The sequence below is a fragment of the Hippocampus comes genome, unplaced genomic scaffold, assembly GCF_001891065.2.
Source record: "Hippocampus comes isolate QL1 unplaced genomic scaffold, H_comes_QL1_v1.1 scaffold242, whole genome shotgun sequence".
Taxonomy (NCBI): domain Eukaryota; kingdom Metazoa; phylum Chordata; class Actinopteri; order Syngnathiformes; family Syngnathidae; genus Hippocampus; species Hippocampus comes.
Genome location: NW_017805385.1, coordinates 894,107 through 918,575, shown reverse-complemented (window position 1 = coordinate 918,575; position 24,469 = coordinate 894,107). Strand labels below are relative to the sequence as shown.

General features: G+C 40.3%; 1 protein-coding gene across 2 annotated transcripts in view; it reads left to right on the top strand.

Moving 5' to 3' along the window:
• The window catches only part of col14a1a (collagen, type XIV, alpha 1a), a 103,789-nt gene that overhangs the window by 47,970 nt on the left and 31,350 nt on the right, over window positions 1-24,469 (top strand). For both annotated transcript variants that reach the window (XM_019872916.1, XM_019872917.1), the window contains exons 23-33: window positions 1,983-2,099; window positions 3,022-3,168; window positions 5,969-6,043; window positions 8,787-8,926; window positions 12,030-12,153; window positions 19,549-19,692; window positions 20,583-20,747; window positions 20,824-20,862; window positions 20,949-21,087; window positions 21,695-21,837; window positions 23,288-23,397. In XM_019872916.1, coding sequence (XP_019728475.1) covers window positions 1,983-2,099; window positions 3,022-3,168; window positions 5,969-6,043; window positions 8,787-8,926; window positions 12,030-12,153; window positions 19,549-19,692; window positions 20,583-20,747; window positions 20,824-20,862; window positions 20,949-21,087; window positions 21,695-21,837; window positions 23,288-23,397 — 1,343 coding nt within the window. The remainder of the gene's footprint in view (window positions 1-1,982; window positions 2,100-3,021; window positions 3,169-5,968; window positions 6,044-8,786; window positions 8,927-12,029; window positions 12,154-19,548; window positions 19,693-20,582; window positions 20,748-20,823; window positions 20,863-20,948; window positions 21,088-21,694; window positions 21,838-23,287; window positions 23,398-24,469) is intronic.

The following is a 24,469-nucleotide window of genomic DNA, read 5'->3' as shown; positions in this document are numbered from 1 at the left end:
CTTTGTATTACTTGAAACCAATGTCATCTAACCCACTCTGCGGCGCCCTCGGAGGTATGTGAGAGACAGGTTACACCTTAGGCGGATTGCTAGTCAATCATCAGCATGGCTCGAAAAAAACACAAGCCATTAAAACAATGAATCATATGAAGCATAAATCCAAGATTTAAAAAAAAAAAAAACAACAACAAAATGTTCCCCTTGGGAGATTGAGAAAGAGGAAAAAAAAATCACACAGGGCCACATTGGACAAGTAGGGAGGTTGCTCCAACATGGTCAGGAACTGTCAGATGCTCAGGGCATTGTGAACATGATTGTTGTCATGTTGAGGCAGCCATGGGTTCTCATGCACAACTCTCGCCGATTCTTATGCACTGAATGAAGGATCTCTTTGTAGAAGTGCTGGTTGATCTTCGGCCTTGGCCTTCCACTGAAGGATCTGGCGTTGGTCATGCTCCCTAGAAAGATTGCTCTCATGGGTCTTATCATCACAAAATTATTGTTTGTGGTTCTGACACAAGCAGAGGATTTCTATAGAAAAGCATGTGGGTGGGGGGGGGGACGTTCAATTGCAAAGAATTGAAAGTGATGCATTAAATACATATTATCCATGACATGATTTAAAGTTGCTGCTTGTGGTGATTCACGGAAGCATCCCTCTCATGGTAGCAACCACGCACATCTTGCACCAATAACTCACACGTACGAGCAAGTGGAAAAACAATTTTTGGTGCCTTGGGTGCCACTTGGGGGGAATGAAAATGCCTCCTCATAATTAAGTTTTATGTTGTTTGCATTGAGATGCATCTGCTTAGTGTACAGTGGTTTTACCGACATGCATTCAGAGCACCTGCAATGTATCCTCCATCTCTATTTTGCTTCTGAGCAAGAGCTACTGAAATCTTCTCTTCGATACTTTTGACCTTATTTCCTTTTGCGTTTGTCTCACCTTTTGTACTCAGCCATGTCCTAGATTTCCGTTTTCTAGTCTATTTAATGCTGTATTTATATTCGCATCTATTCCCAACTGAGCGAGAGGGATTTTGTTTCGTTTTTATTTTACATAATTGATCTCAAAGGGCAAGGTCTTGTTCGACTCTGAGAAGAGTGAGTGACTAATTGTAAAACTTAGTGAAAAGGAATACACTCTTTTGACTATGGTTTATACATGAGATCACTCGCATGGCAAAGTTTTCTTGTTTTGTTTTTTCTTTTTGCTCAAATTCAAGTGTCTAAAATGCATGGCATCTGCCTCACAGATTATGCGTGTCTGTGTTTTTTTTTTCTTGCATATTAAAAGGAGCACCTGCCATATGCTTATAGCACTAAATATCAACTAGGTGGTATTGAAGCCAAGTTTATTTCCCTACTGTCAGCAAATTTTGTTAACAAGGGGGTAAGTTGCGACAGGAAATAAAAGTGAGGCGGGAAGGAGCTCCTTGGAGATTACCTTGCTTACACTGCTATTTAAATTGTTTATGATCTTTTGCATCATGCTGCGTCCTTCCTCATTTAGAGAAGATTCCATTTTATTTGTCATGAACGATAACTGAATTTATTTCTGCGATTGTAAATGGCCACCAATGTCCCCAACCGCATTTCCTGAAATTAAAACAAAACAAACAAAAAACCCCCCAGATGTGTAAAGGTTCAATTATAAGTTTTAACTTATCGACTGACTCATTGAGCTTATTCAAAGTTACCATCCTCCACTGTTGTGTCACTTCTTCTTTGTTTGCCTGCACCACTTGATTCGCGCTCTCTGTCTCTCTCTCTCAAAATTAAGGTGATCGACCATGATAAAAATTCACCCGTAAAAAGATTCTAAATAGATTTGTTTGACTTTAGTCACACATCAAATTAAAGGCGAATGGTTTTGCAGATAAAACGATGTTTCAGAATCATATGTGACAGCCCAATGTCCAATGCACATCGATTAGTCGCATAATCAATCAATATTGTGTCTGTCACGTTGTTCCCAGTGGTCCTGGGTGTCTCCAACTTGACAGTCTACCAGGTTCGGCACAACAGCATGTGCGTGCAATGGCAGCCTCATCTGCACGCCGACTATTACAGAATCTCCATCCAGTCCACACTCAGTAAGTAGGCCTGCACTCTAGGATACATTGCTTATACCAGTGTTGAACCGAGTCTTGTTTCGGTGTCAATCATGGGCAGGGGGGGCCTTTATTCATTTATGTATGTATGTATGTATGCATGTATTCAGTTATTTATTTATTGACAGCGTGAACACAATGTTTCCATATAATTGGCCAACAGATGGTTCGACGTTGCCGTTGAAGAGATTAACTGTGATGCTAAAGTATTAATTGTTTTTAATGTTTCTTTTATGTACTGTATTAAGTACGGTTTGGTTTAATCAGAGAGAAGTCAAGCAGATTCTTAAACAGATCCAGCTTATATGTAACATGAGTACAATTGGACTTTTTCATGGTCTAAGAAGGGACTAGAGTGTTCAAAAATGAAAACAACTCTTAATCCATATGGGTGTGTTTTCCGAGTTGCTCCAGTCTTGTTGCCAATCTAAATTCTCATTTAGGATCTCTGAATGGCCTTTCTGAAGTCTCATGAACATTGGGAATAGAGGAGCAAATGAATCAACACTGTGCTGACATTGTTTGTTTTGGTCACTTCATTTAAAAGTGGAATTCTCTACAAAATAAGTTTTGCGTGTGTGTGCGTGTGCGTGTGTATGTGTTAGTAGGATAGCATGGATTGTAATCATATAAGGTGTTTGGATCAAAGCTCTTGTTTTTATTTTGTCTACAGGGATGTCCGTGCTTCTTTTTTTGTATTATGATCGTTGAATGCAGTGTTTTTGACACAATAAGTTTCAATGAGTGAGTCCGGAAAAAGTTTCTCCAGCTTCACCTAAGCAGCTTACCCTGTGCGGCCTTTCATTTTTTGACCTCCAAGAAAACTCTCAAAAGACGATTGAATGGGATTGAAGTTTCTTTTCTTCTTCATCTTTATGGACCTGTTTTTGTTGTTTCATTGCAGACAGTCAGCGACAGGAAGTGAGTCTAGGAGGCGGGGTTTCTCGACATTGCTTCTACGACCTTTTTCCAAGCAGCCAATATGAGATCAGCATTCACGCGCAGATGCAGGGAATGGAAGGACCTCCCATCTCCGTCACTGACATGACACGTACGTTGCACACAAAAATTGCTCATAGTTGAAATGAAAGATAAAACCTCGGAGCTTCACAGTGCTTTACATTACACTGCTCAACAAATGTTACGACATTTTTTTCAATCGGAGATGCAAGTAAACTTGACGAGATTCATGTTTTTTGAGCTGATTTCAAATCTATCATAAATTGCATCATACATTACAACGCGTGGAAAAATCCGTATTGTGCAAGCATTCTTGATTTAAAAAAAAGCAATGAAAAATTAAAGTACTTTATCTCGAAAACCTGATGTGCTAGGAAAAAAAAACTGACGTTTAAAATCAGCGTCAAAAATATGTTTAGGGACACTTGAATCCATCTCTGATTAAAATTTGCTATCATTTTCTTTTTTTCTTGCTTTCATTTCCCTAAATTACATTTTTAAGTTTTTCCACCGGTCCCTTTGCCTCTCTGCAGCAGTCTCTTCGACCTTCATATATATATTTTTTTATATCCGAGTCTCAGTGAGGACTCTGGCTCTGTTGCAGTCCATTGGCCAGGTGATGAGCTCAGTTGAATCACACGGCTCGAGGGACCTCAAGGGCTCTGCGCACTGTCAGAGTTTTAAGATCGATAACACTCACACACTTGCACCCGAAAACACACAGATTCCCCACCCGCTGTTTTTCCACACCTATCCAGGGAGGTTTGGGCAGGCGGAAGTTACAACTGAAGAAAATGTATTCACCAATGTACTTGTGGGCAAACCATCAACAGCATAAAAGCCATCTTATGTTTGATTTAACGTGCTCTGAACATGTGGGAATTGTACGTATTGTCTATCCTGTGTAGCATTTCCTTTCAAATTTAGGACAGCACAGAAATTCCTGAGGCCAACACCAATTGCTGCGCAGTTGCTGCTGTGAAGTTGCTCTCGTAACCTTTCATTCCATGCTATTATTAATTCATGATATTCATCTCTGTGAAGACACTGATCAAGTTAATGACTTCTCACAATCATTATCAACATTGATTTCGCAAGCCGGGAAACAGATGAATATCACTATTCAACAATTTATTTCTAGAAGTGTTTTTCTGCAAATGTTTTTCAAATGATCACTTCTAGGAAATCACAATGCCCCTTCATTAGGGGGTTATTTTTAGAACAGACGGCTGGGCTACTCATGCCGTTCTTTGACGCCTGCCTTGAGAAGTTGCAAAATTGCTTGCGGAATAGAAGAAATGTTGCAAAAATGTTCACACAAGTGGAAAAGATCCATTCTCCCCCCCATCAACTCACATTGTCCTTGCTACTCACGGGTGCTGCATGATTTTTTATGATTTGGTATTGGAAGATGCAAAACCAGCCATCATAATTCATCTTAGGTTTGATAGATCCCACCCCAAGTACTAAATTCACGTTTTCTCTTTACTCTTCCCAGGACAAGTAAAACAAACTGTGCGACAAACAGTCTTTTTGAATTTCAGTGTTTTACGCACTGCTATTCAGAATCTTGTACAGTTCCTTGCCACGGGATTTAAGAGCTTGCGTTCGGTGGAGATACTGTCGCGTCTCGAATTTCATTCACTTCTTGCAAAGTTTCATCTTCCGACATTCTCTGAACATGCTTGTTTGATGAAGTGAGGACTAAATTGTCAATATTCGTGGATGTGAGTCAGAACAGTTATTTGTCTGTCCGTGTTTTCGAATTGGCTGGTCATCAGTCCGGTATGTACACCGCCTCTCACCCAAAATCAGATGCATTAGGTTGCAGATCACCAAGCAAGCCAAGTGAGAACAAGTGCTATTGAAAATGAATGGATGCAGTTGGAGTGGATTGATTTTTTTTTTGCCACCTGTGAACTGGTGATTTGTGGATGATTCTCGTGCTCTCATGTTAGGCCAATTTCTAGAAGTCAAATTGCCTTACACTGTAGAGGAAGCGACTTTGAAACGAGTGTTTCAACGGAGACAACAACTCCGAACACACCAGAAAGCGAGCAGCATCTTGGTTCCAGTTTAACAAGATTAACGTGATGGAGTGGCCAGCCCAATCCAATCCCTTGGACCTTAATCCAATGGAGGAATTGTTCCTGAGTGCCAAACCAAGAAAATACACACAGGAATTGAAGTAGAATCTAGTCCAATTGTCCAGCACTGGAATCCCAATTTACAGGTACCAGAAGAATGTCAACTCCATGCAATGTAATTCACTTCTCAGAAAAAATTCCAATACAACAGAATATTAATTCGCAGGAAAAATAACATGTAAAAAATGAGGCAGTGAATTGACCCTGTTTATTTGCCATTTCAAGTATATCAGCGCATTGTTACAAAGACTTGTTCATGTGTCCTGTGTGATTTACATTCTGCACAGATGTTCTTTTCTTTTTTTTCTTTCTTTTAAAACTATTTATTTATTTTAGTTTTTTGACCACATCTGCTCCCACATGCCACCTAATCGTTTTGGCGCAGACACGTCCCTCAGGTTGTTTTTTTCTTCTGAAAAACAGCCTGCGGTCAGATACACAATGGATTGACGAAAATACTTTTGCTGGCCTCAGGTTGCGGGGGAACAGATGGTAGAAATAGTGACTTTTTAGTTTTTTGATGCTGAGTGAAAGATGGAGAGAGACAAAAGGACGACAACATTGCGCTCACATTTATAGCTTGTAAATACACATGCACCCACAAAAGGTCATCTAAAAACTCCACTATTGGTGCCAGAAAGAGGATGACGAAACTTCAGATTCACAGATAGGCTGCATAGTTATTGCTTATTACCAATTTGTCCTGTATATGTGCATGTGACCTGTGTGTGTGCGTGTGTCCAGTGCCAGCGCCAACTCCGGCTCCGACTGAACCCCCTTCTACGGAGCCCCCTCCTACCATCCCACCTGCCAAAGAAGGTGAGAGAAAGAAGAGTTTAACACAAGCATACGTGCAGTCTGCACTCTGCTTGCACAATGTTCTGCTGCTGTTGTTGCACTTAAACACGATGGACTTTATTTTCGTGTCCAGCCCAAGTCATGACTTGCTTGCCTGAAAGTCATGATACGCCAACCTTTCCGCATGTGCCATCTATGAAAATAGAGCCCTTAGCTGCTCTGTTGTCCTTACTTTATGGTAATAGTTGTTAAGAAGATAGTTTAGCAGCTGCTGGAGTTCATTACACATGTGAATTATGAATTCAATATTATTTGTCATATTAAGACATAAACTCCCCGAGATGAATGTTATGCAAAAAAAAATAGGAAGGAACAACTTTCTTCTGAGAGGATGTCACCAGAGCTAAAATTCTTTCTGCTCCTTTTGAGGGACCAAAAAAATTCATTTTTGACAGTAGATCAAATATGGTTAAAAAACATACGCACAGATGGATTTTGATTAAAAAGAGTGACCCATGTTCAAGTCCCTTCAACGTGAAAATGAAAATTGAACACGCCAGAGAGGGAAGTCCTCACTGTAAAATTCAGGGACCAAATGCAGGTCTTGCTGCTGTCTTATTGTTGGATACCATTTAAGTGCTGGATGTTTTAAGTTATGCTTTTGACGAGATTTAAATTTTTAAAAAGTCCCTGAACAGGTAATGCAATGCAAAAGACACATGGTAAAAATTTACAAGCTACAATAAGTCATCAAAGTGCAGCCGAAAGTATACTAATTGCAAAAAAAGCCATTTTTAACATCTGCTAAATGCTCCCAAGCACAATTCTGTCCAGTTGTTCTTCTAACCTTTTCCCAAAAATCTGAAAATTGCATTATTATTGTGTGTGTGTGTGTGTGTGTGTGTGTGTGTGTGTGTGTGTGTGTGTGTGTGTGTGTGTGTGTGTGTGTGTGTGTGTAGATACATAGATAGAGAGAGAGAGAGAGAGTTTTGGATTTTTCTATTGTCAAATCACTGACTGAAATGATACGTTCTAAGCTGAAAGTGTTTTTTCTCCCCTGAAATACCCCTGAATGGGGACAAACAAGATTGAAGGGTGAAGAAAAAAGGGAGACAGTTTCAAAGTATAGAACCATCACCCCCATGCCAAATGTTCCCACATTGGTTGGCTTCTTCCTGTCTGATAAGCTCAGCGAACAGCCTGACCCACAACACAAACTCCAGACATGATTCGACATGCCTGCTGAGCCTTCTGTTGTAATTCAAGTCTACATTTCTGACCTTTTTCACACTGATGCCTTGAATCTCGGTGATGGAGGGTAGTGTGTGTGTGTGGGGGGGGGGGGCACAGAAGACAAATACCCAATACTGTGTTTATATTTGGGAAAATACAGGCAGCAAAAACACAACTACAGTATTAGTAATTGGAAATGCAATGCAAATCAAATCAAGTGAGTCAGGTGAGGACAATGGAATATGAAAACAATGACAGAAATAACTTGGGGAAAAAAAGAAGCACGTTCTGGAAACAACAAAAGTGACTTTTTGTCAAGGCATCACAGTTCGAGCATGTAAAACCTGGCAATAGAAAAAAAATCAGCACCTGACCTTTACGTTGACATTTGTGTCAAGCATATTGGAGTTCTGACATTCTGCAAAAATCTAAAATGGCATTTGTTTCCTTACAAATGCAGTGCAATAGATTTTTGTAAGAATTATGTTTTATTATGGTTCCAAATAATTTGACCTTGGCTCAAGCAACCCCCGCAACCCTTGTGAGGATAAAGCGGATCAGAAAAAGGATGAATGGATGGATGGATGGATAATTTGACCTTTGTTTTCTTCATTGTTGGTGTGGAATCAGATTGGACCTGATCATCGAAATATATATATATATATATATATATATATAGAGAGAGAGAGAGAGAGAGAGAGAGAGAATTTATTTATTTATTCTTGGAATTTTGGGGACTATACGTCGCATCAGTCAAAAAATGCATCATGAAAAAGAAAATAACATTTATAAGTCACCCTAAGTATAAACTGCATTTTTTTTTCTAGGCAATTTGTTTTACAAAAAGCACAGTAGAGTAAGAACTCACCCTCAAATATTCCCATTCCCTAATTGTGGGTGTGTTTGGATGCTCTGAGCATGCACTGTTCCACTCCAACCATTCGTCAACTCAGAGTGTGGTTCAAATGTGCCGTTCGGATATTCAGAGTGCCCTGCAGAAAGGAGTGCTGGGGCTCTGTGTGTCAGACAGTACAGATGGAAACATTTCAAGCATGAACCGCTATTACTTTATAACTTAGTGTGCATTCTGAAATTAATTGGAGGGATGCGCACACTGCCGCTCCGGACACACACTCTCTGAGTGATAACGGGGAATCAGAGTGAATTTCTGAATGTACCCCGCCGGTGGAAAAAAGGTGGCGATAATAAAAAAGAAAGTCAACATGGAACGGGGATTTTGGGTGACAGTTTGAGCTCTAATTTTATTCTATACAAGTTGCGCCAAAGCAGGGAATCCAGAAGATATTCAGAAGCACCTTAGTTCTTTTTTTTTTTTTTTTTTTTTAACTTAGGTTGGGGACTTGTGCCAATATAGCATCACTGTCCTGTGAAAAACATGTATGTCCATTTTTGTAAAAAAAAAAAAAAAAAAAAAATGACATTGTCATTTACTTGTGGATGTAATGTCCTTGTCTCCCAATATATTTGTCTGTGTCATGTATGTTTCTGCCTTATGTGCTTGTCTGTGAAGTATGCAAGGAGGCCAAGGCGGACCTGGCATTCCTGGTCGATGGCTCCTGGTCAATTGGAGATGACAACTTCATGAAGATCACAAATTTCTTGTATAATGCCATTGGATCACTGGATCAAATTGGCCCAGATGGCACCCAGGTGAGCTACGTGGCCATGCTCTCACCAACAGCAGATCACGAAATACATCAGAAGAATCCTCATATTTCTTCTTTAGCATTTTGCCTTATGATCTGAATACGAGTCCAACCGCAGTTTTCACCTTCATGAGTATGATTAGGTCTAATGACTGATGTTATAGTAGTCTGTGGTGAAAATCGTGGACAGTGGACTTGTAAGATTATGCAGAGAATGTTTTACCTATTGACATATGCATGCAATGCTAAGAAGACGTATGCTGTACTCTATATGAAGTCGTGTATGCCATATATAATAGGCATTTGCAAACCTAAAAATGGACCGATGATCCACAACCTTCGTAGAAAAAAAATTTGTCAAACACATTTGTAAAATGGTGTATTTTTCGGTTGTGTGGGAAGGCTGAGAGACTGAATGAAAAATTATGGAAGGATTTGGAATAATATCGAATGACGTGCAATGGTACTGAGTAACATGGAACCTATCGGCTGGAATGAGCTGAACAGTTCAAAGTTGGAATGGTTTGGAAGAGTCCAAAAAAAGTGTAGAATGAATAAAAACCGAAGAGATTGTAATAAGCCAAAATCAGGATACAACATTAAAATTTTGTAACAAATATTACAGAACTCTTAATAATGTAAATACTTGGTGGGCCGGGTTAAGGAATCTTGTGGGCCATACTGTACGTTGCTCTGGGCCATACTTTGCAGGCCCATTGATTTTCACTCATGAGATCCTGCCGCCCAAAGTACGTGTTAAGGTTGACAAAACGTGCAGCAATAGTCTTTCTTGCCTCGTGCACAACGTATTGACTGACAGTAAACTTCACGTAAATGGAAGTGCACTACGTTTCCTCGGGAGCTTCCAATTGTGAGATGAATGAAGGCTTGCTGCATCTTAAGAATAAATCAGCCGCTTTACAGTATTGCCGTGCTCACCTTTGAATTCTTACTTTTCCACATCCGTTCCCCATTGTCATAAGCTATTTTATACTCTAGAAGTGCTCACATTGCGTACTTTTTTTTGAATAATACACATTTGTTTTGGTGATTTCATAAAATATGGCAACTAACCAATTGCTCCTAGAAACAGTTTTCTTCTCTTTGTGTCATTGCCATTTTTGAAACAAGGGGCATGAAGTCTGTTATCTTAAAAGTACCAAATTAAAAAAATCTTAAATTACATTTTGCCCCAATTTTTTGTCTTTTAAAAACAAATTTAAATCCTAACTATGTTGAATGTTGAGGACATCAGATTTAGAATGAGGGAATATTTGGTTAAAAAAAAAAAACATTGACCACATCTTAAATTCCTGTCACAAACAAGAACAGCAACTTTGACACCTTATTTGTTTTGAAACGGAGTTGGTATCAGTTTTCTGATGTGAAATTAGCAGCAGAACAGCCTAAATTCACAAAATTGGAAGAACAATGGGCATTTACCATGAATGAACGCTGCACCCCAAGAGAGCCTGTTTGTGTTGTTTGCGAAAAGCGTTGAATCATCTCTGCTTATTTGTTGCCACTTTGTTTTGTCCCTGAGAAGTGCACTTTCTGGAAAGTTCATTCCAAATGCATTACTCTTTACGACAAATATCAAGTGGTTCCAGCACCAGTGCCTCGAGGCTAGAAGGCTACTGGAAAAAACAGTTATCTTGATCCTTAGCATAAAATCTACTAGGAGGAATACTTAGAATCACGTTGCCTGACTGAATGCTACAATCTCCGCAAGCTCAGAGTGTTTCTCTGATATCAGGTTCATCAATAATGCCTAGAAAATGAGTATATTCTCATCAGATTACAAATTTTCCCCTTATTGATTTCTGACCTTATTTGCCAAAGATGACGACTCACAAATAGTATGACTATACTTAAATAGTGTTCATTAAAGTGTTTATTGTTAGATTTTTTGGGGGGGGGGTCAATAAATTTCATTTAACAACACATTTTTGTTGACCCAAAAAAATAATGTGTAAAGGTTACAGTTTTATGTAAAATAAGTGATTAAATTCCCAGTTAATGCTCTATTATCCCCCCCCCCCCCCCCCCCCCCCACCACCCCACCCTACACAATATGTCGCCGGTGCTCAGCCGCTTCATTTGTCACTCTGTGGAGGTGCTTGGGGAACCTTTTCCTTTCATTTGCACAGTACACTATGTGCCGTTAAGCACTTTGCTACCCTCATCGCGCCCTGTAACCCCGTGGCGGTGGGCTCGCGACAGCAAAACATTGGCTGTAATGCGAGAAAGTTGGCCGTGATCTCAAGTGAAAGTTGGCTCCTTTATGTCGGCCGCCTTGAGCCAACAACAGCACCATTAGAAGTCTGGAGGTAATTGTAGTCTCTTTGTGGGTAAGTCGTTTTAGATTTTGCAAATGACTTTGATTTTGGGAGTGTGTAACTATTTCAATTTATGTTCTATATAGTTCCCTGTGTAAAGTCCACCAGCTTAGTTCAGCAATTTTTTTTTTCTCTCACTTAAACAGCATTCGCACACTTTGTCAGTTTCAAATACACAGAAGAAAATGAAATGTTCTCGCTTTGTTGGGTCAGCATTGGCAGAGTTTTAAATAAATGAAGCTATTCTGGGTGATAACGACAGACGACTATTTTAGGAGACAAATCACAAGCTCTTGGGTTCAGAGCACTTGCCAAATCAGCAACTTTGACATAATTGCGCTCTTTTAGTCAAATATGTAGATTAAAAAAAAAAAAAAGAAAAAAAAACACCTTTTTTTTCAAAATGGTGATTAAAAGAGGTGTTGCAGGACTACTTGGTGTGCAGATCGACGGGGCGGTTGCCTCTTTCAGCGTACAGTTTTGGTGGGTCTAAGGCGACAGAAAAGAAGTTCGGAAGTAGTAAAAAAATTATTTTAATTTGAGTGTTGCAAAAGTATTTGTGCTACAGTACAGGTGTACAGACTAGTGAGCGCAAATAACAGAATCATCTTGGGCAATGGGAACTCGCAATCACACCAATGATAATCCTATTTTATTTGTTAATTTTTATTTTTTAAATTTTTTTAACAGTAACACTGAATTGATAGTTTGATTATTTTATGTAGTGTAGTTGGTGCTCTTCTAATTTGAGTCCATTTCTGTGTCCAGGTGGCCATTTGTCAGTTCAGTGACGATGCTCGGACCGAGGTCCAGTTGAGTTCCCATGCTAACAAAGAAGCATTGCTGGAAACGATTCAGAGGATCAAATACAAGGGAGGCAATACAAAGACAGGTCAGTACATTTTACAAGAAACTTGGTGTTGATTCACAGGGGGACTTTTCAGCTAAGACAAGAGACATTTTGCTTTCGAACAACAGTCTGCATTGCCGACCCGAAGTCCACCGACAGCCGTTGTGGAGCTTTGATTGGTACCACGGGATGCTGAGCAGCAGATGGACTTTCCCCATGTGTAGTATTAGGTGAAATAGTCATATCCAAGGGCAAGAACCGACCGTCGCTCCCAACTTTTAAGCTAACATTACTTTGCTCGGGAAAAAAAAAAAAAATCTCAAACGGACATCTGCTGCTACACTATAATCAAAACACCAGAAGAGCATTAATGGGCCTCTTTAACAGATTGTGTTCTCAACTAGTTGAAATTCAACAATAAACTGTTTTCCTCCTATTGCACTCCATCCATTTTTACAAACAATATTTGTACAATCGTGAGTAGGAATTACAGTTTCCTTTCCATTGGCCTCATTTTGCATTTTTTTTTTTTTTTTGGTTAAAACGCTCACACGCCATACCCGGGAGATTGACTCCGAGGGTCTGAATACTGAACAAGTCGAGTGGTTTCTGAATCTGTTGTAATATTCATGTGAGAGTGTCCAGCTGTGCTCGTGAGCACAAGGTGAATGTCGGTAACACTGATGCCTTAATGAGACTTTACAGGGAATGTCGGCTTTTGAGAGCATTTTAAGTCCGGGTTTAGATCAGTGACTGTTCAGAGAAACGTGTCCTTGTGCTTTTCTGTCTGCTTCAGGGCTTCATCTTTTCTATACTCTTGTGCTTTCCATCGCCATCTCATCCCGCGCCCCCTTTTTCTACCCTCGTGTACAACACCCTGCAGTTCACTCCTCCCTGCCTCCATTCACGTTGTTTACTCTCTTTGATTTTTACTCCCACCACCTTTTGTATTTGCGGTGCTGTCATTTTTAACCCCTATCGCAAGGTGTCCATCAATCACTACAATTTATGACCGCTTTGTTGTTCCCATTATCAAGAGTACTAAAATACCGTAACCTACATGGTGAGATAATATCGAATACATTGAATAAAACGCTGGTTCTCAAACTTTTGACACCAGGTACCACACGAGGCTCTCCAAATACCTCAAAATGGCCAACATGTACAGTAGGTAGGTGCGAGTGTTCATCAAGGCCGTGGGAGAGGTATTACTTCTAAAGACTATGTTTAATATTTTAAGCCACCGCAGCAGTATGCTCAGTTTCATCATTAATATTGCACTTAAATGTCTTCGAGTCAATTTGCACCGCGCTTAATCGCAAAAAAAGTCTTCAAGGGTTTCCCAGGCAAACAGGAAAGAACCTTGAGAGGGGGCTCAGAGATGAAGGGATCCTCCTTCCAGGATAACCAGGTTGCAATGGATGCCGAGTGGGCAACTTTTACCACATAGTATGTGTGGTGCTGTACAATGTTAGTTTAAACAATGTGAGGGTTCTAAGTTCATGAAATGAAGTGCTGCAGGAAAGGCGCCTTCGATGAAGTGCTTGTACCTCAGGACCTATCCCGCTCAGTTGATGTGGAACCCTCCACAGCAATGCCTCCGGGGAAGTTGTCACTTCAGATCTTGTCCTTGTCAGTCCGTGCAGAATCCTGACAGCACCAGCCTCACTTCAATCATTGCCACCTAACCCCTTCTCCAAGCAAGGGTGGGGGAGCAGCAGGAAAACAGGCCAAACTTCAGATGTCAGGGTTCACCCGCAAGTGGCAATTTGGATACTAGGGTTGGTTGATTTCAATGCTAGAGTGTTAAAATAAGTCTACTGAGGTAGTAACTCTAATTTCCACAGGTAGGGTACGGTGACATTTTGAGAGATGTCACGCTTGATGCTCGTACTTTCAGGGTGTCGTTGGGTAAATAAAACTGTTCCTACATTAATGGGATGGATTCCAGTGGTCCCCTCAAGTAATTTCCCTCAGTCTGGACACTACCTGGCTGCTCCTAGCAAGGAGAATATGATTTTTTTTGTCTTAATATAAAAGTTGGATCTCACAAAGAAAATAGAACTATGTACAATTACCGGTAGTTTCCTCAAATATGCGTTCTTCCTTTGTCCATGTTCCACTCTTTCAATCATAAAAAGTGCCGAGTATGTCTATTCTTGCTTATAAACTGGCAAGCAAACAAACAAACAATCAAGCTCCTTGGCAGAGGTAAAAATATCCTTCTGCACGAGAGAATAAAGGTTTGAGAGGCGGCGAGGCTTTGCCGGCTAAAACAGGAAGAGATTATTTTCAGTATTTTTATCTTTCACATCCCCGCTGATGGTGAGACAACCGCTTTCATGAAAGAAGCCCAATCTACACTGACAGGGTTGACTAAACATGCACACAGTAGTTGATTAGTAGTAGTAGTTATTTGAGCTGCTGAACCACAATTCCCTGGCATAGTTATATATTAAAAACATCTGATGGATAATAACTTCCTGTCGGCTTCTTTCTCTTATATGTTTTTTCTTGACCAACTCTTTGCATTTACCAAGGTTCCATCTCCGAGTTCCTGGGCCTCCCGTCCCCTCTGCTATGCTCCTTGTATCACTTCACGCCTGGCTAGCTTCTGTAATTCCACTCTGGCACTGTGTGATCCCTGGACAGTGTCGAAACATGTATCACTGGCAGATATCTGACAAATCTCCTCTTTATAGGCCAACCATCCTATCATTTGTCATTTTTTGACAGATCTCAGAAAAAAAGGGGTGTAGATGTGATCCAATATGTGTGTGTCGATACGCCAGTCATTCAAGTCATGGTAATCCGCAAAAGTTGAACACCCTCTTCTTGGTTGTTGAAGACGTTTCACCTTTAATCTCCTATTTACGTCCCTGGCGGGTGCTGACGTGGAGGTTGTTGTTTTGTTTTTGCCAGGTGTGGCAGGTGAATAACCCTCTGGCATAATCATTTAACTCCGTGGTGGCATAAAACCCTTGGAGGAGAGATGTCAGGACATACAGCAGTAGTAACCTTAAGACGAGCATAGTCCTCCTTCTAGGTTGGGAGAGGGTCTTTCTAGTTTGACAGTGATGGATTTTGTCACAGCTCCCACAAGCCAGCTGTCCCAAATTTTGACATTGTGATTAAAGAGATGCCCCTTCTTTTGAGATGCAAATGAACAACTGACTCTGGACCTGAAGAGTTGGCGTTCTACATTGTGCCATTTGTTTGTGCTGGGCCTGCTGTGTTTGTGAAGGTCATGGCACACCTCTCAATACTACGTTGCACGGTACTACTTTGCCCATAGAGAACAAAGTAGCTTTTGTCTCAGGGTGTTTCTGGGTTTGATATGCATCAGTATGTCATGTTTGGGCAAAATCTCTTCTTTCTCTCCCAAACTAACTTGGCGAGGGATCGCCGCATTTCGATTAGTGGATCAAGTCTCATATCCCTTATTCTCATGATAAAAGACCCACTTCGGATGCCCACGGGTAGCTTCAGCATCCCTGTTGTGCATCTGTCTCCTTCTAACTGTTGTAGAGATCTACTCTTCTCTGTCTTTGAGTGTTGGACAACCCCATAACAAGTTCAAGTGGCTGTTTGGAGCCAAAGAGGAGGTACTGGTCTGTGGGTAGTTTTCTGTAGACCTCAATTCTGAGGTTCCGTCCTCTTATGCCTCTCATGTTACTGTCCATAAAATAATATGTTCAATGAAAAGTTCAATTTAGCGGGTTACAATTTTAATCCAAGTGTTATCCACATACCTGAAGCAGAAGTTGGCTTTGTTCCTCTCATGGAGTCCTTTGCTTTTCTTTTCACTTCTTCCATGAATGTGGGAGACTGCTGAAATCATAGCACAGTCCTATTTTTGCTCAGAGAAACATCCAGTACATTGAAAGTAAAGTTCAAATAAATTGCATACCTGGTGTGGAATGAGTTTGGATCTATCCTGTAGCCTGGTCTTATTGTAGTTCTTCCCTGATCACATCAACTGCCACAGTGGTGGGCAATTGTAAAGTAGGAGATGATGTTGAATGAAGCCAAAGTCTCGAGTTAGTTGCTGAAGTCCGTGGAGTTGTGAATAAAGTGTAATTGACCAAAAATGGTGTTAGAATAGTTGTTATAGATATTTGTATGAAGTTGTAGGTGGGGGAGATGGTGCTGCTGAAGATGGCTTGAGAGGATCATAAACCTCGTAAATCTGATGTAATCCAATCAGAGGTCAATTCCTTCCCCTTTCCTAGCTTCTGGAGATATTTCATATCTTCTTGTATCCACTCATAGGTTGCCAACAATGCCTCTCATCTGTGTTGACATTTTCCAGTAGAGCAGTCAGCTTTGCCTTTTATATCTCCTCCTGAGCTGATAGCTCTACATCCTGAATAATACTGGAGATTGTTGTCACTTGGAGAATGCAGGCACTAAGTGCCAGAGTGTCCTAAAGCTCATGTTGCTCATGTTGGTTTCAGCAATTTTGGTGACTGGATTTGGTTTTCTTTATGATGCCACTACCATGCCCAATTTTCTCCACAGGAGGAAGTCTTTTTCCAAGGTACATCTGATGACATTGAAATTCTTCTTCTCCTGACTAGAACTTTCAATACTGAGACCCTTCTGAGACTGAGCCTTTGGAACCTCTCGGTGGAGAGTGGCTTTTGCTGTTAGATGCAACAAAGGAAAGGTCAAATTCCTGAAATCTGAATTGAAATCTGTCATACACTTGGCTTTTAGAGGACGTATACACACCAACCACAAGACAATTATTTTCGTCACTCGTTCCCTTCAAAGATTCCACTTTGTTTTTCACTTATCTTGTGCATGTTATAGGTCACATTAAAGGCAGAAGTGGTTCTGAAAAAAAAAAAACCAACTTACAAGAAAAGTTTCAACAATATAATTGCATCTTTGTCACATGTACATCGTTTAGATTCAATGTGTGCTCATTTTGCGCTCCACGGCTAGTATCCAAAAATGAAATGACAGCTGGTAGATTTTAATTAGTCTCAATGCTCTTGCTTATATTAACCAGGTGAGTGCTTGTGATGGAAATGCAGAGAAAAGGCAGGATCTACAAGGAAGGATCATCACCTTGAAGGAGCGCTTCCGCTCCACACTCACACAGCTGTCAAGTTGACTTTGGAAACTTTGGCGGTGGCGATATATGTGAATGTGGCTGATGTTTTCCATCCTCCAACATGCTCTGAGGAGGAAAGTTTAGCAGCAAAAATCCTCCTCATAAATACATTTTCACATAACAATGTCTGCAAGTGCCAGTGCAAGCTTTATGTGTCACTCAAACCCTTGTAGCAAGGTATCGAGACTATACATTTCACAAATAAGTCGAACATTTGGACAAGTTATGCTATACTGTATTACTTTTTTTTGCAATTAAAATATTGCAACATCTTTGATTGGCTCCAGGATGTATGGTGAAATATTGCATTTTACACAATCTGTTATCTTACATTTGTGACATTCAGATTTACAACTTCAAGCCTTTTCATGCAACCATAAAACCTGAACCAAATTATATAGCTTTACATTTGGAAAAGTACATTTACGTGAGTGTAACCTAAATATTTTTTGGGGTATCATTATAGTAATTGCACATTATTAACATCTGCTCATTATTATGTGTGTGTGTGTGTGGGGGGGGGGTAATTTGTGAAAAAATAACTCGAATATCTTTCACTTTTTATGATTATGTTCCTTCTAGAGAGAGGTGTGAGATTGTACTTTATTTGGTGACAAAATGCACTTCCTTGTTTTATGGACTGTATGAACGCACCACTTCTGCATTCTATGTCTGAAGGCACCAAAACGTCTGGGGCGGGTTAGACTCTATAGTACTGTTGATGTAATGTCACCCAGTCATAAGTCCACATAACAATTCTAGGAGTTTTAGTGTGAACAAACGGTGCCCTTGTGTGGTTGACGGCTGCATTATTACATCAGCGAGAAGAAAATGCAGAGAGCAGACTTTGGTGCTCTCTGGACCTAGAAATTTATACCTGCAAATGTTAGCAAACCATTGCTTCCGCTCCTCATCAAAGCGGAGTTAAACTGCAGAGTTACTGCAGGAGTAGCTCAATGTACTGTCTCTCTCCTCTTCTTCGTAGTCTTGACGAATACACGTAACCACACAAATGCAAAGAATCATAGAAAAAGACCCCAAAACATTGACAATTGATCAAAATTCTCTGAAGTAAAACCGTTTCAAAACACCGGCACCCGGCAGTCCCGGAAAGGGAGATGCCTTATGAGATTTTACCAGAAAAACGTCACACCACTGCGTGTGTGTAGTCCATCAAGGGGTACATTTCAGCTAATATTAAAAGACAAGTTGGTCTTTTAAGCTGTTGGAGCCTGAAAAAAAAAGGAAATCATAACTGTGGAGTTGACTCCATTGCCCTTTCACTATTAATGATCGAGACAAGAAGGACGAGAAAGCAAAATGTTAATTGACAGGAGCACTTCTGAGAATAGATGATGGCGATCGTCCATGCCATCGTAAAAAGGTTAAGTGGAGCATCACAAACTATAAATACTTATCTGAATGGGTACGTGAGAATCTCCAACATGTTGTGTGGTGATAATGAACTGATCAATCAGCACTATAAGGACAGTTTAATGATCTGTTTTTCTTTCCATTAAGGATACTAGTTTGACATTGAAGGACAATAAGCATGAGGCCATATGTGTTACAGATGTATGTATTCACAATGGCTCTTTTCAAAGTTTAGTCAGGACAAGAGTTGTTCAGTAACAAAAACAAAATCAAATATTTATAGGCTCAAATCCCACATGATGGAGAAAATGCCTTTAAGCATCATCTCATGAATAAAGTTTTTATGTTTTGTCTTATGGGAGGGTCTCTAAACTATCAAAGATGCCTGTATGCATTTTATTGACTGATTAAATCCATTAAAGTTGGCTGTGACTCAACTTTTAAAAGTTCTTCAACTTTTAAGCTTTGTGACATTTTTGTCATCTGGTTATTCTTATCTGGAAACATTAGGAGCTCATTTAAATTCACTTATTGGAAATGCTAATGGACACGATGCCCTTAGCTTAGCTGCCAGCAGAGTTTGGCAGGTCTCTCATTGACATGCATATGTTTTTTTTTAGCCTTCATACCATATTTTATTTGAGCGGACAGAATGAAGAAAGAGAGTGTTTTTTTTTTTTTTTTTTTAAACTTATGACTATATTAAAATGCCAGGGCGATAGAAGAAAGGACAGACATTTTGCTTCATTGTAGAACCCCTAATGTTCTACAATATCGTATACTGGATAATTATTAACAGTTACTGTACCTGCTGATGAGCAAAATGGGCGCTCCCTTGCTACTCATGCAAGGCTGGCAAATGAAGATGGATGAAGATGCTTCAATGGACATTTTTGCTATTGTGATGATTATTCTCAATTCAGATTGGTTTCTTTCATCAGGTCGAGCCATTAAGCATGTGAAGGAGTCCATTTTCACCTCTGATGCGGGAGCCAGGAGGGGGGTACCCAAAGTCCTGGTTGTCCTCACTGATGGCCGTTCACAGGATGATGTCAATAAAGTATCCAAGGAGATGCAGATGGACGGTTTGTAATCTGTTCCACATACAAAAAAATTAAAAATAAACAAAAGATAACCAGGGGTAGTGTGTCGGCCTCACAGTGCAGAGGTGCAGGGTTCGATATCGGCTCCGGCCTTCCTGTGTGGTGTTTGCATGTTCTCCCCATGCCTGCATGGGTGTTCTCCGGGTACTCCGGTTTCCTCCCACATTCCAAAAACATGCATGACAGGCTGATTGAACACCCTAAGTTGTCCCTAGGTCTGAGTGTGAGCGTGGATGGTTGTTCGTCTCTGTGTGGCCTGCGATTGGCTGGCAACCAGTTCAGGGTGTCCCCCGTCTACTGCTCGAAGACAGCTGGGATCAGCTCCAGCACCTCCCCGCATCCCTTGTGCGGATAAACAAATCAGAAAATGAATGGATGGATAACCACAGGTGGGAATACACTAGCATTGCAATATTTTTCTCACGGTAACACTCATGATACAGCAATAATGCGATAATTGAAACATGAAGATATCTATGTCATGAGAGCAGATTAAACATACAAATATCAATATGCCCTTTGCTCAGTCCAAGTCAACACAAACAATATTTAAAGGGCTGATTTACCAGAAGAAATCTGCCAACTAGTGATACTGTGCACTCATAGATTTTATCCTATGACAAAATGTAATTGTGTTTGCTTGTTTCTCTTACGTTATGAGCTGCTGATGGGGGAGGCTTGTGTATATATTTTGTGTAGTTCCAACACCTCAGAATCCAAATAATATGGACAATTGTTGCGATATGCAGTTTTATTGACATTTAATTCACGTTTCAAGTTTTTACTATCCACAAGCAGAATCGTCAACCTGGTGAGAACGCCGTTAACGTCCTATTTATTGAATGTCGATCTCATTTTATTGCATCCCCCAGGATACATCATTTTTGCCATTGGCTTTGCGGATGCAGATTATGGGGAACTAGTCAACATTGCCAGTAAGCCTAGTGACAGACATGTCTTCTTCGTGGATGATTTGGATTCTGTGAAGAAAATCGAAGAGCAGCTCATTACTTTTGTCTGCGAGGCAGCCACTGCCAGTGAGTAACCCCACATTGACAACATGACACACGCAAGTATACGGATCGAACTAACTCACACGTTTGTAACATCCAGCTTGTCCGTCTATTCTGATGAGTGGAAACAGCATGGCAGGTAAGGAGTGAAATTGACAGGGAATGCCACCTAACATCACCTTAGCCACGGGGCAGGACGGGGTGACGAGGACTTGTCTCCTGCAGGTTTTCGAATGATGGAGAAGTTTGGTTTGGTGGAGAAGGAATACAGCACCATATCTGGAGTGTCTCTGGAACCAGGATCATTCAACAGCTTCCCATGTTATAGGCTACACCGCGACGCTCTGGTGTCACAGCCCACCAAGTGAGTGAGGATGGGTCAGCTCAGGGGAAAGAAATTTGAAAATGTTGCAGACATGGGTACGTTGTAATGAGGTTCGACTGTTTTTACTTAAAACTAAATGCACTTAAAATGGAGCGAGAACCTTCAATTGTCATCCAACGTGCGGCTGTAAATGCTATTTTGTCTGTGGTGGTGTCGGGGCTTTTTGTCAGCCAGCTTTAAATTTAGCCTCCGTAACTAGGAGCGTTCAATTTTTCAAACGTGACATTGACAAGAGTGCTGAAAAGCAGAAGCTGAAATCTTTTGAACTTCGAGTGCTCAGAGGCAGCTCCCCCCCTCCCCCCAAATTTTTGATTCTCTGATGAAAAAAGATGGCACTCTGAGACAGTTTGAGGCAGCCAAACGCTCCGTAAAAGCTCTCAGCCAAGCAGCAAAGAGACTTGGAAAAGACACCTCGTGAGCACATGCCTTTAGGGCACAGTTAACTTATTTTGTGTGTGTGTGTGTGTGTGTGTGTGTGTGTGTGTGTGTGTGTGTGTGTGTGTGTGTGTGTGTGTGTGTGTGTGTGTGTGCGTGTGCGTGTGCATGTGCGTGCATGCGTCTGCCCATTTCCACATGTGTGTACCAGGTACCTTCATCCTGAAGGTTTACCATCTGACTACACCATCTCTATGATGATCCGCCTGCTCCCCGAGACTCCACATGAGCCCTTTGCATTGTGGGAAATCCTCGATAAGGACACCAAGCCATTGGTTGGACTCATCTTGGACAGTGGGTTTATTTTAACTTGTGTTGCTTCTTTATCTTGTCGTTGTCTCAATCTGTGGATTTGTGGTGTCTCCTCCAGTCTCAGCACCTCAAGATGAATCTTTCATGATGCTGCGTTTTTAAAAACTCAGGCTGGAGACATTTGTATGATGAGAACATAGATGTGATGCAACTTATCACTTGACACAGACAATTTGTACTTGGAGTTACATTTTGATCATTTCATGACAAGAGGCACGGTCTGCAAAATGTTTATGTCTGAAGTTTTTTTTTTTTTTTTTTAAATCGTATCTACCCCAAAGCAGTCCTTTCTAAGTGTTAGGCTTCCTTTCCATCGGGACTTCGGGGACGTGCAGCAACTTCCCAAAAATGAAGACAAAGGGTATTTTTAAATTTACTCAGGTATGTTAAGCAAAAAACAAAACAAAAAAAATAATGAATTTCTAGTGCCGACAGCGAGTCATGAGACCGTCTGGGGAGAGTAGAGAACTCTCACTTTGTTAATGAGGATGGATATCAAAGTTATTTACAGACTTTTTTCAGAGAGTAATACAATATGCGGCATTGTACATTTAGTGCAGTTATTTTGGAGTCAGACCCAGTGAGATACCTTCAACTAATGAGGATGGTGGCGATGCGCGTTGGAAGCCAAAATTGCTGTGACTGGGCCGCATCGGACATCACGATACGTACAGGACGTTTGCCCTTGTTGAGAGTGATCCGATTCTTTCATTTAGAGTTTTGTTGCTAAACGGCAGTAATCTGTCCAAGGAAACCAAGGCTGCTTGGTGTCCCCGCGAGGCTGCAGCGTGTGCGCGGCAAATGATTGTCAAGACCCCTCAGTCACATTGGATAAAAGATAATCATTTTAGATAAAAGAAGAAAAGCCAACTACTGTATTAGAATCGGCTCTCAGTATATTGCAGTGCAGTATCACACCACTTATCAATTTCTACACTATTCCCCCACAATTCAAACCTTTCCGCAAACTACTTGTGGAGTTTAGCTGTTCCAGCTAAAAAAAAAAAAAGTGTTGTTTTTTTTTTTTTCCTTATAGATGCCACAATGTGGTGTAATTTTTTTTTCTATTAGACAGGGCTATGGCCTAACTAAATGAAGTGCTCACGTCAACATAATTCCTTGGTAACAACATGCCATAAGATAGTGCTCAGCATTTTTTTTTAGCAGAAAAACAGAATTTTCAGCGAACAAGATTGAGGGTAGGTTAACAAAAAAAAAAGTCTATGCAAATGCCGATCACACTGATATGTGGGGTTCACTGTACATCATTAATGAACATATTGTTAATTGAATACCTCTCTGATGGTGGTAATCAAAGCTGAGCAGGTTGTTTTTGCAAAACCCATACATTCAATAGCATGCGCCTCTAAGATTATACATTATATTATCTGTAAAATATGTCATCTTGTTCATCTCTCCTAATCTCACACAGACTCAAGGAAGAGTTTGACATTCTTCACCTACGACTACAAAGGAGACTTTCAGAGTGTCACCTTTGAAGGAACTCAAATAAAAAAATTCTTCCATGGAAGTTTTCACAAGGTTAGAGTTTCTACTTAAAGTAAGATATTGGTGTATTTTTTTCTTATAAGTGTCCATTAAAAAGGGAAATACTTTTGTATCATTCATACAAGCCTTTTGATATTTTGAAGTGTCTCATCATGAGGTCAAGTCGTCGTTTTAACAAGTACTTTTTGGCGAAGTCATTTTTTTTAAACATCTATTCAAATCTGCGGTGATGAGTGACATTTAGACATGAAAAAAGTAGAAACAAGGCTAACAATCTTGCAAAAGAAATGGTGTGGATGGGTTCTTTTTTTTTCTTTCTTTTTTTTTTTTTTTACACCAAAGATATAACCAGCAAAAAGTGATTTTGTACACGCATGTTCAATCACAGTTTTCTCACCCAAATCCATGATGTAAATTGAGAGGATTTAGTCGCCAAATCACAACAGAAATTGTCTTTGGGCACTTTACTCTTGGAGCAGTTCAAAGTTCCCACTCCTCACTTATTCAAAGAGACCCGACAGAACCCTGTATGAAGAACCACTAAGCGACTATATATTGTGCAACTATATATGCAAAGCCACACATGCAGTATGGATGCGAAATTTAATAGGTATCATTAATTTTTAGCTTGTAGTGTAGTGTCCCCTTCACGTTGCCCACCGATTTTTACAATCCAAACGTATTGCCTTGCAACCAGAAAAAAAAAAAAAAGATCAAGGAGCTGCAGTTATTATATTTGCCTTTGGGGGGGCTCTTCATTTAGCGAATATTAGTCTGCATATAATTTATCTTACCATTAATGACCATACAAAAAATAGCTGGGAGGACTATTCGCTTCTTTGTGTTGCGAAAGGGACGTTAATCAGCCTGATAGTTCCTCCAAAATAGAAAATATTGAAAAAGAGCATGTGATTTTCCTACACATAGTTCTGATTGATGAATCTGCCTTAGTTTGTGTTATTTCAGTCTTCCATATTTCAACCTCCATGTAGTCGGTTAGATCATACAGCATGTTAGACCCTAAATTCAACTGCATGCCCACGTTTGTGCAGTGACTTGTTTGAAAGATTAGCATGTGGCTAAATCCATTTTTCACCTTGAGGCA